Source organism: Lithobates pipiens, unplaced genomic scaffold (assembly GCF_037356315.1).
Source record: "Lithobates pipiens isolate NorthernLeopardFrog02 unplaced genomic scaffold, aLitPip1_a1.2 Scaffold_10, whole genome shotgun sequence".
NCBI lineage: Eukaryota > Metazoa > Chordata > Amphibia > Anura > Ranidae > Lithobates > Lithobates pipiens.
In genome coordinates this window covers 219,407,554-219,419,863 of record NW_027507686.1, presented here as the reverse complement: position 1 = coordinate 219,419,863, position 12,310 = coordinate 219,407,554, and the positions used below count along the sequence as shown (strand labels likewise).

The 12,310-nt window shown below is 41.2% G+C and overlaps 1 protein-coding gene across 2 annotated transcripts in view; it reads right to left on the bottom strand.

Annotated features, from left to right (window-relative positions):
* LOC143940205 (low-density lipoprotein receptor-related protein 4-like) overlaps positions 1–12,310 on the bottom strand; it is a 39,911-nt gene that overhangs the window by 15,853 nt on the left and 11,748 nt on the right. For both annotated transcript variants that reach the window (XM_077461366.1, XM_077461360.1), the window contains exons 3-13: positions 11,367–11,448; positions 10,148–10,253; positions 9,841–10,042; positions 9,559–9,748; positions 8,998–9,129; positions 8,766–8,906; positions 7,666–7,752; positions 7,390–7,561; positions 5,586–5,748; positions 4,239–4,464; positions 2,226–2,529 (exon numbers count right to left, since the gene is read on the bottom strand). In XM_077461366.1, coding sequence (XP_077317492.1) covers positions 2,226–2,529; positions 4,239–4,464; positions 5,586–5,748; positions 7,390–7,561; positions 7,666–7,752; positions 8,766–8,906; positions 8,998–9,129; positions 9,559–9,748; positions 9,841–10,042; positions 10,148–10,253; positions 11,367–11,448 — 1,805 coding nt within the window. The remainder of the gene's footprint in view (positions 1–2,225; positions 2,530–4,238; positions 4,465–5,585; positions 5,749–7,389; positions 7,562–7,665; positions 7,753–8,765; positions 8,907–8,997; positions 9,130–9,558; positions 9,749–9,840; positions 10,043–10,147; positions 10,254–11,366; positions 11,449–12,310) is intronic.

The window sequence follows — 12,310 nt, the reverse complement described above, 5'->3', positions numbered from 1 at the left end:
ATAGATTTTCAGTAAACAGAAAACCTGTTTTCTGATACAATGTAGAGAAAAAAATGGTAAACATACAAAAAGTGTTATTAAAAGGACCTGCTGAAACATTCACAAATATCTATATAAAAAGTACAGAAATGAGATTTTAGCCTAAAAGAGGCTCACCAGTGCCAGCTGATACTTTCCCTGGAATGATTTGATGGAAGGGCGGCCGGCTGTGTGCAGGGCCATCCCTCCCATGCCTATTTTTTTAGAAAACTGAACTCCAGGCAGATATAAAAAAAATAAAAATGCACATTTTTTAACCTGCAAAAAAAAGTGAACTTATCCTTTAAGAGGAACAAGCTGTGCTTCTTAATTACTAGGTAATGAATACGCGCACCTGTTAGTGTGTGAAACGCGACTGCCATTTGTACTGTCTAACACTTGGGATGTTCGTTATTAAATAAGAATTTTGATGGATCTTGGAGTGCAGCCATTTCTTCAGTGTTGATTGTATGCGGAGGCGAGCCGAGGCGGGCACCTGTCATAGCATTAGGCTTCCTGTCTCACCTGGAGCAGCGAGTTCTTTTGTTTGGATACTATGGTAGACTAGACCTCATGTACAAAACTCCAAAAACCGGAGGATTTCAAAAAATTTAGAAAGCTTCTAGCAAGCTGTAAGCAGGTAAACAAAGTACCGCTGGTTCTAATGGGTAGGGGAAAAAAAACAAAAAAAACACACACACTCATAATGAATTGTCAGTGTATTATACAAATGGACGTGATGACATCATGTGATGCTCGTCTGTGTAAAGACACCCATTCAATATAAATAGCCCATGTTTGTGTTTGGGTGCTGTGTACAGCACCAGGGACATATCCATTCATCTCAGCATTACTGTAAGTACTCCATATGCTCTCTTATTTATGCTACCTTTGTTAACACCAAGTGGCAAGGTTTATAATGCCGCTGTTCTCTTTTCATAGATCCTCTATGGGTACTTTTTGCTAGTTAGGCTGTATTACGTGCCGCTAGCTTGCTGAAGCTCTATTGGTGTTTTTTCCTCATTGGATCCGTGTTTTCTCAGCAGTATTCCCCTGGCGTTTATGATCACCGATTGCTATCGAGACGTACACCTGCCCCTGCTGTAGCAATTGTTTAAGCTTACTTGCTAGTAGGTATCCATATGGATTTACATTTATTTGTAATGTCTCACCATTTGCATAATACACTGACAATTCATTCTGTGTGCTTTTTTGTTTTGTTTTTCTACCCATTGGAACCAGCCGTGCGCTGTTTACCTGCTTACAGCTTGCTAGAAGCAGTCTACATTTTTTGAAATCCTCCGATCTTTAGAGTTTTGTACTACCATAAGGTATCTTATGATTTTTGGTGTCGGTTTTCTTTTGGTTTCTCTATGACTGTAGAGCATACGCTTTTGAATACAACATAATGTAAAACATATGTGATTTGTCGGTTTTTAATTTGAATATATCTCATTGCAGACAGTGAGATTCGTTCTTCCTCCTTTTTTTGTTACATCTTCGAACCTTGATCACGTCCTGAAGAAGTCTAACGGCGAAACGCATTGATGCACAAGGGCTCACTGTATCAATTGTATCATGTTATATGCTTTTTAACTTTGTACTGTCTGTAACACTTGGGATGTTCGTTATTAAATAAGAATTTTGATGGATCTTGGAGTGCAGCCATCTCTTTAGTGTTAGTCTACCATAAGGTATCTTTTACGATTTTTGGTGTCTGTTTTCTTTTGGTTTCTCTATAACAGTAGAGCATATGCTTTTTAATGCAACATAATGTAAAACATATATGTGATTTGTCGGATATTAATTTGAATATATCTCATTCCAGACAATGAGATTCGTTCTCCCTCCTCTTTTATGTTACATCTTTGATCGTGTCCTGAAGAAGCCTAACGGCGAAACGCATAGACGCATAAGGGCTCACTGTATCAACTGTATCATTTTATATGCTTTTTACATTTTTGAACACTGATTATACAACATACTTTTTTTAATAAATATTATTCTTTTTATGTCTCTATTGTCTCCATGCCTTTAAAGTCTGACCTTTGGATACTTTTGTAGTATCCTTTTTTGTGTTTCCCCTTCAATTTACAGATGTGGCATTGTGAGTACTTTCTTTTCTTATTTTCCAGGAATACAGGAATCTAATATAAGACATATTCAGGTACCTGAATTTGTTTTTTAACCCTTTCCTTGCTACCCACCTGATCACATCCAGGAAAACATCAGTGTAGTAGATTTGGTTTTCTATGCTTTCAAAGTCCAAAGAGATGACATTGTTGAGCTCCTTAATGGGCACGTGGACATCTGTGTGGTCATCCGTGTCCAGTGATATCATGCGGATGGAGTCACGACTGGAGAACAGCAGATAGGTGTCGGGAGATGGGTCACAAGTCCTGCCATCTTCTTTCAGGAGAATGCCGGTAGGGCAGGCGCAGGAGTAACTGACGGGGTTTGGCAGACACAGATGGGAGCAGCCGCCATTGTTGTTACCACACTTGTTGAATCCTAATAGGCAGAAGAAAGGAAGCACAATGCATTTTCACATGACTCCATTCATACATAATAGGTATAGCTTTTAAAAGAAACCTATAATACAAAGATTATAGCCTCCCTCTAAAGAAAGAAGACTGGTAATTACCAAGGTTTCCTTCCTTTTCTCATGTTGCTCCTTTTATTGCTTATTTTATATGCAACCTAACAAAGCTACTATAGATCAGTGTTTCTCAACCTTTTTTCTGTCAAGGCACCCTTTAAAATATTTTCCGTCAAACTGCTCCGATCGGACATACTCCGATCATGTGTAGAGAATTCCGATCAGACAAAGTGCCACGCATGCTCAGATCAAATTCCTACATCAAAGCTATTGGCTACTAGCCTGAACGTAGTCCCATTGTAAGGAAATTACGTCATCACATTCTGAAAGATCGGATTTTCCGACAACTTTGTCCGACCATGTGTATGCAACAGTTTCGGACAAGATCCGACGGATTTGGTTGTCGGAATCTCCGACTGTGTGTACAAGGGCTTATAGTTTTACATAATGCAGCAACAATGCAGTAACCCCATATAAACCCTTCAGTAAATGGATAACGGAGCCAAAAAATGCACCTGTAATTAAAATTATAAAAATTACAGTGGAACCTAACAAAAAATGCAGCCAGTATATGTATACCTATCCTTTGGAGGCAGGGATCTTCCTCATCAGCCTAGGTCTTTCTAAATTAACAAAATTAGACGTATGAAAGCTCTGACAGCCTCTCAAACACCAGGAGTTAAAAATCGATACAAATACGATTTTACTGGCTAGAGTTCACAGGTTCTCAGGAATGTCGACAGTTCTTTCTAGGGGTTGATTTCATCAAGCTTAAAAAAAATTAAAAAAAAATAAAAATAAAATGAAGAGGGTCCCCAACTGAGATCGCATATCCTCCCAACCCGAAACATTCAAGGTCTCTGAAATTCCCTACTTAGTCTTTCCTTCCCTTCTGTATTTCTTATCCTATTCCCTCCCTCGCACCTATTCTATAATTCATCATTCCAATTTCTCTCTTTTGTAGTTCACTACTGACTACCTGATTGGTTAGATAAGAGAAAACTCAAGAAAAAACTCAAAAAGGTGGTACCTTTGATCGTGCGTACTAGTATGAATATGAATATAAATATATATATATATATATATATATATTAAATAAAAGTAGTATGTTCTTTGACTAGTGGTGCTGCACATATCTATTTGCTGTGAATAGGGAATTTTCTACTTGCTCACACATTTGAAATGTATATGGGTACATTCAGATAGAGGAATCCAGTGATTTTTCTATCATTCCACCCATGGTGGAATGAAAGAAAATGAGCCTATCAAAAAACGCAGTCAGCGTTGATGACTCCCACTGTACTATTGAGTTTTGCCGATGGGGAGCCTTCCTGGTCTGGCAGAACACAATGATTACTGCTAGCGGCTATATCTGCAGAAAGTAATCGCATGTAAAAACAATCCAACCAGCCTGCCCATAGATGGCTATAATCTCAAGATGTGATCCATCTCTGGACAGCTTTAGTATTACAAAAGGTCTACCTGATCAGATAAAATGTTAACACACTTGTTGGTAAATTTTTGATATGTCAGATCATAAAGCGATAATGTGACCACCTTTAAATGGACATGTAAAAATGAATGTTTAGAATTGATTCTAGGCTGCACAAGTAGTACCTACCAGGAGCATGAGTCCTATCAACAGCCTGAATGTCCATCAGACCAGGCAGGTTGTCTCTGATCACTATGATATTTGCACCAGTGTCTTTGTCAGCCCTCTGGATTTTGCGTGTTTGCCAGTCAGTCCAATATATATGAGCACCGAGAAGGGTCAGACCATATGGATGCTGCACAGGCGACACCAAGATCCGCCGGTTTCTTCCCATAAGGTCAGAAGCCTCTATTCTCTAAGGAGGAAAGGACAAATACATCAAAAAGACAGAAAGAGAGACAAGAACATATAGAAGCACATCAGATATGGCGATGTTATGTATTAGGTGCCTCCATGTGCAAGGCAGAAAAAGGAAATAAAATGCACTAAGACATAGGAAAATCATACACAAAAAGGACATTAACCCCTTCATGCCTAAGCCTTTTTCTGACATTTTTTGCTTAAAATCTGTATTTTATACTGGTAAAATGACTTAGAGCTGCCAAACATATATAGCAAAGACCCTAGAGAATAAAATGGTGATTGTTGCAACATTTTATGTCACACCGTATTCGCGCAGCAGTCTTTCAAATGCAATTCTATTTGGAAGAAAGACACTTTTTATGAACAACAAAACAAAAACAGTAAAGGTTAGCTCAATTTTTTTGTATAATGGGAAAGATGATGTTAAGCCGAGTAAACAGATACCCAACATGTCATGCTTTAAAACCACGAACACTCGTGGAATGGCGACAAACTACGGCACTTAATTTCCATATGCGATGTTTAAACATTTCTAAAGGTTACCAGTTTAGAGGTACAGAAGAGATCTTGGGCTAAAATTATTGCTCTCACTCTAACGATCGTGGCAATACTTCACATGTGTGGTTTGAACGCGGTTTACATTTGCGGGTGTGACTTACATATACGTTCGCCTATGCGCGCAAGCATGGAGGGATGGGGCGCTTTAATTTTTTCTGTGGGACAGCAGAGGCCCGCGAAAGGCGCGGGGGGGGGGGGCTACACAGGTCCCCTTCTGCTGCTTGGAGTAACAGCTGAGTGACGTTGTTAGCCTCATCAGTTACCACAAGAAAGCCGACCGTAGGCTCTAAAAAACGGTTCTGGGGGTAATGCCTGCATATTATTCCAGTACAACCCCTTCAAGCCAAGGCCCCATATTTGCATTATGTTGGCATGAAGGGGTTAAATATGACCAGACAGGAAAAAAAACAGGTAATAAGCCTGACACGGAGGCAGAATGGTACCTACTCATCTGAAGAGCGCCCACAAAAGGTAAAAGGGTAATTCCTAGTCATCAGCCAAAAACCCCCTCCCGTAAACTGAAGGCATAAAATGTTCATTTAATGCCAACATTACCTCTGTATGCCCATCTGCCCACAAGAGCTGAGAACCTGCTTTATCCACAGCCAATCCGTTCGGCCATCCAAGATTCATGTTTATCAGAACTTTGCGGTCAGAGCCATCCATTCCTGCCCTTTCCAGCTTGGCATTTTCTCCCCAGTCTGACCAGTACATGTACCTAAAGAGAGAGGAATAGTTATGTGCGACTGTTTCCTCATTATACCTGGTGGGAGCAAGCACCAGTCATTCAATAGGGAAAAAGGCAGCTAAACAAAAGTACTTGGTTATCTCTGTAACTAAAGTTTTGTAGGTTGCGTTTAAGATCCATCCATGTTCTACAGAAGTCCCACTTGGCCATCATATTACCATAGCAGCATATCTAATTTGAGTTGTGGGAGCCTTAGAAGAGACCCGAAGGCCACCTTTAATCTTGGAAAGAGAGAAAACTAAAAGAAAGTTGTGTCAGTTGTGTCTCCCAACACTAGATTTTCTAATAGTTTTCTCTCTGAATCTTTCCCAGCTGCCATGATCCTTACAGACACAACCCAATAGCACCTCTAAGAGCCATCATAGTAAGGGTGGAGATGAAAACTACAGAAGACTTAAAAAGTACCAATCCACTGAGCTTATCACACTTTCCAAATATACATATATTCATAACGTATAACAATTAAAACAACGGTTTTCGATCGCTCGCTTCTCAGTGTAGAGGCCCCGGGGGACGGATGTAGCATTCACCTAGATAAGTATGATGGGGAAAAACTCTCAAAACCATACTTCTCTTTTAAGGTCAATACCTTCCTTCCATATCCTCTTCTGTTGCAGTATATGGTCAGTACTAACATGACAGGTGTCCTTCGAAGATTAAAGGATAAGTTCACTTTGGTAACAGGTTACACGTTCCCCCTGTTTTTGTGTGGAACATGTAACATGTTCTAATATCTGCAGCTCTGTTCCCAATGCCCCCCCTCCCTGTGACAGCGGGTCACGGATCTTCTCCCTGCACCTGCTTTCACCATTCAAAAACAGCAACCGTTTCCTGTGAATAAATGCCTACAAAATTTCAATGAGCTGCGTGGGTGCTGTGGACCATCCTCATTGTCCATTGATCTTCCTGCTCTCAGGCAACTTTCTGCACATATAAGGTATGCACAGAGTGCTATGCTGAGAGTATGCAGGAGCAGCAGATTGCCCCAACAATCTGCTTATCATGGGTGCAATGCTCTGCAGGCTCCTTAGAAAAAAATAATCAATGCACATTTTGTTACATGCAAAAAGATGCACATTTATACATTTTTTTGTAAAAAGGTAAACCTATCCTCTAAAGCAGTAGTAAAACTGCAGCTGCTGGAAAAATAAAAATAAAACTCCTTGCAAGGCAAGGTCATAAATGTGCTAGTATGCATCGCGTACTAGCACATTATGAGAAACTTACCTTAGAACGAAGACCTCCAGTGCCGCAATGACACCGCTGAGAGGGCTGACATCTTCCCCTGCCTTCAATATAGGTTTGTGGCCTCAGGCTACATAAGTGGCCAGGGGCGCAAGGACATCACTCCCATGGGAGCCGCCGCTTATGGCACAGGCTCTGAAGGTCCGGCACTGTAAGCCGGACCGTCAGAGCATATGTGCCGGTAATGTCACCGGCTGCATGCACTATGAAGATCTCCTAAACTGTGCAAGTTTAGGAGCTTTTCACTGTACTTAAAGGCAAGCCTCATTATAGGCTTATCTGTAGGTACAAGTAGTGTAACACAGTTTACTACCACTTTAAATGGGAAAGGATACCCTTTCATCTACATCAGCAATTCTTGCTTACCCCATCTCATGATAAAGAGCGATAGCTCGTGGACTTCCCAAGTTCTGCCACACCAGAACCTTCCTCATGGAGCCATCCAGATTCCCTGCTTCAATGCGATTAGACCCAGTGTCTGTCCAATATACCTTGCGGCCAATTGCATCCACTGCCAGACCATCGGTGGTCACCAAGCCTGTGATAACACAACATGAGCATGAAATTGTTCTGATAGTCCTAGGACATAAGAAAGCTGCATAGCAGTGTAGATACAGTATTTTTAAGTGGTTGATTAATCACCTGTGGTTAGTACATCCTGATAATTAGAGCCATCCAGACCTGCTCTGCTAATTTTGCGAAGGGTACTGTCAGCCCAATACACCAGACCTAAAAGGAAAAAAAAAAAACATGAAGGTGGAAATTATTCCCAATATATCCATCAAGTGTTGAAGTCCTTGGACAATTAAGACTTTTAGGTTGAACTGCAGTTATGCAGTTTTAGGAAATAAACCTTCACCCCACACCCCCCATACCTACTTTAAGCCTCGCTCTAGCAGACTCCGTCGGCGATGTATCCTCTAAAACATTTTATTTGCCGCTCAACAAGCCAAAGCTCTCCAAAGTCATCACATACAATGCATTATATGTGAGGACACCGAGAGCCTGTCCATATCCTAAGAGCATCAGAGAGCAAACAAGAGCGACAGCTGCCAGGGGAGCGAGGCATACATAAGTATTTAACTAAATGAGCAATTGGCCATTGCTTAGGGAATGCTGGATCTTGCAGATAATTAACTATTGAAGGACTGACAGGCAACCATGGCACCATTAACTTTATAGATCCTTTAATTGAAGTAATAACGATGTATACTCACAAACAGCAAAGACTTTCAAGCTCCTCAATATCCAATGATCCATATCTCCCCTGGTCCACTACACCAATTTCAGTCTAGGGAAGACACTTCCTACACTTAAAATGTGTGATGCGTCTCGAGGGACCAGAGGAAGGGGAGATCCCCCCTGAAATATGTCAGCTGTTTTAAGTCTTTGAAGGGTCTTCTTGCCTAGACTGAAACCTGTGCAGTGGACCAGGGGATATGAATCACTGAATATCGGGGAGATGGAAATTCTTTGCAGTTTGTGAGTAGAATTATTACTTCAATAAAAGCTCTACAAAAAGCAATGCGCAAGGCTGGTGCATCCTCTTCTCTTGTTTTTTTCAGTATTCCATTTGGGCTTCCCTAATCCCAAGAGGGTTGCAAGGTCTTGCAAAAATATATTATTTTAGACTGTGGAAGAGTAAAGGTCCATCACTGCTGAAACATTCATCTTGATCGCAGGAGATTGTTTTTTATTATGCCTATTTAAACATGTAGCCAGTTACATTCAGCCTCTCTCACCCTCTAAGGGATCCACACTGACTGCTATGGTGTTCTTCATGGTCATATTGATGGGGACAACAACATCTGCAAAGTATGGGATATCCAAAGACACCGAGCGGATATCAGTCCTTCGGGCAAAAATGAGGAAGCGGTCCATTCCTGGGTGTGGAGGACAAGACAGAGAAGAAGGGTCATAGTCCTGAAGAGGTGATAAAATACATATATCATATGATCAATGGACTGAACATACCTGAAGAACAGGTCCTGCCATCGCCAAGCAGATTGACCCCAGTAGGGCAAGCACAGCTATGGCCTTTTGGATGTGGAGAAAGAAGGCAAACATGGCTACAGCCCCCATTATTGACTGAACAGGCCGAGCGAACTGTGGAAAGAAGAAAATAATTACCTTCTGATGCTGCACAAAAGTGGATATGTACTGTAATTACATAGCTGTGCACCCTTAACTAGACACACCAAACTTACACATGAGCATCACCCCGCAATAAGCTGAACTGAACTCACACTTATCAACAAGCAATATACCAATAGTAGTATATGCAAGAAATTCTAGATAGCACTAAAGGGAACCATCATTCCAGAGGAAATATCAGCATGAGCTTTATTCAACTACTGGCTGAATGAAGCCCATGCATAACTAACGAGGCGTGCTAGAAAATAAAGGTCTGTTCAACCTAGAAGTGATCATATGATGGAGAAGTGCTTAACTACATTATTTGTTGAGAAACAAACTTTCATTTTCATTTTGGATTCAACCCAGGCTGCACATGTAGAGTTTGCAGATGATCCATACCTTGCATTCGTTGTCTATGAAAGACATGAAGGTCCATCAGGTTTTCCAAGTTCTCCCGCACAGGCTTGCGGTCAAGTCCTGTCTTTCGATCTGCACTCTCAATGCTTTTTGACTGCCAGTCTGTCCAGTAAATACGATCTTCATACAAGGTCAGACCAAAGGGGTGGGGTAGATCTGTACCTATTAGCACCTAGGAGAGCCCAATAACTAGTGATTATTGTTTGGTCTTGCCCTTGATTTGTACATAGAACTGAAGAACAATGTTGTGCAGTAGCATCTTACCATTCGGTCAGCGCCATCAAGCTTGGCAGTTTCTATGGTTTTCATGCCAGCATCAGCCCAGTACAGCCTCTCCAATTCATAATCAATAGCTAAGCCGTTTGGCCAAGTGAGATTGGAGGAGATGATGACCATCCTTCCAGAGGCATCCATACCAGCACGTTCTATCTTTGGATTGGCACCCCAGTCTGTCCAGTACATAAATCTGGAAGAGAGCTTGTATATTAAAATTCACAAAGAAGGAAAAACACAACTCTTTGGTTTGACTGAGGCAACTGAGATGGGAGCAGAAAACCCAAACTGTCCTCACCCTCCTACGGGATCCACCACAATGTCCCTAGGCCGGTCCAGGTTCTCCCAAATCAGCACACTGCGCATGGAACCATCAGTGTTGGACACTTCAATCCGATCCGTCCCTAAAAGAAAATACAGAGCAACAAATTATAAAACCTAGAAGATATGGGCATATCAGCATTCCAAATATTTTACATAACTACACAAAACTACTATTTTCTACTGGCAGAACCTGTTCAGTCTTAATACATTTTCTGCAAGTAAAGAAAACTAGTTGACCTTGATAAGAAATCCCCCCCCCCCTTATGTTATGCAGATGAGGAGGGGGAGGTGTTTGTAATCCACATCAGGACAGCAGGTATCCCAAAGTGGGTCTTTAATAACCAGAGAGCACCAATGAAGGGCAATGTGCTCTTTAGAACACTGATCCTTGTTCTCGGACTTGCTATACCTGTATACAGCTGAAAGTACCGTATAGAACTGTAGAAGTATCGTTTGTAGTAATCCAGCCATTATATTCCAATGGCCTCTTGAATAGTATTTTGAAAATGGACATATAGAATCTTTCTAGTCTCTCTCAGTAGTACCTTTGCTGAATGGTCATAAATCAACTTTCAAGAGATTATTGACCGTTAGTTCAATGATAAGCTTATATGGGCATTTAACAAATGTTATGCATTTTCTTTACTTGTAAATGCCTCCTTTGGCAGATATCCTAAAACCCTGATACTGCTGTTGGGTGCCGCCACCTTAGATGCAATGTTAGCAGCCCCGGCAAACTAACAGATGTCACAGAAGCGACTGTCTATAGCAGGGGTCTCAGAACCTTCTAAAGGAAGGGCCAGTTCTTCATACTTAAGGGGGGGCTGGGCTGTGTCCAGTAGACGTAAACAATACCCAATCCTTGGTATTAGGGGGAGAAATAGTTGGTATCAGTGGAAGGAATTACCCCCCATTGTTGGTGTCAGTGGCAGGAATAGTGCCTAAAGGACTGGATAAACTCCCATAAGAGGAAACCGGAATGATATGCTGGGAGGGAAGGGGACTGAGCTAGGGACTTGAATCTTCTGAACCAAAATTTGCTAGCAGGTTCAGAGGTATGTTGCATGGTAATAAAGATGGTTTATGAAAAAAAAACAAAAAAAAAACGCTGCAAGCATTTAACTGCATGAGGTTTCCGGGCTTTTACTATCATATATGTAGTTTTCAAAACTATTGAGCTCAAAGTACATTACCTGCATCTGTCCAGTATAGTTTCTTTGTAACCCAGTCTATAGCCAGTCCTGCAGGGCTCTCCAAGCTGGTTTCAATGATGACCTGGTGACAATTAAGGAAACAAAAAAAATATGTTATTTAAATTACTTATAGCTATTTATAGATTTACTACTTTTTTACATGTCTCAAAAGTTAAAAATAACTTCTGAAAGCTTTCATACAATCAGTTTGATTGACCCCTTACAATGAAGTCTGTTACCCAACCAGATTTAAGTGATATTAAAAGGCTTTCTTAAAAAAAAAAAGAAAAAAGAAAAAAAGAAATAATAATCATCATGTCATACGTATCTGCTCTGTGCAGTGGTTTTGCAGAGAGCAGCCCAGATCCTCCTTTTCTCCAGTCCCTGCAGGCACGCCTGGCCCCTCCCTCCTGCCGCGTGCCCTTGCAGTTTGGGGCACCCAGGCAGGCCGATTTCCGAAATCGTGGCTCTGTGTGTCCAATTTATACACAGACATAGCTTGGCCCTGCTCCTCTCATTGGCTTACTGGATGTGATTGACAACAGCAAGAGCCAATGGCTCTTGCCTCTTTCTTAGCCAATGAGAAAGTAGAGTTCTCAGAGAGCTGAGGCTCTTGTACACATTACTGGATTGAGATGGGGTTAAGGTAAGTATTGGGGGGGTGGGACTGCTACACAGCAGAATGTGTGAAGATAATAAACCTTGAGCCCTTAGAACCACTAAGCCCAGCCTGTTATTGCAGCTCTTATCAATTAAAAGTGCAAAAACCACATCCAGCTTTTGGTTATTGGTCTAGGAGTTCTCACAGATAGTATATACAGATATAGTATAGTACAGTAATCTTTAGAACATCTAACCTTGTTGGAGAGATGTATGACGTGGGGAAAAAAAAAACTGAAAAGAAAATTAGCGGCTCCATGAGATTCAGAACACTGGCAACTATT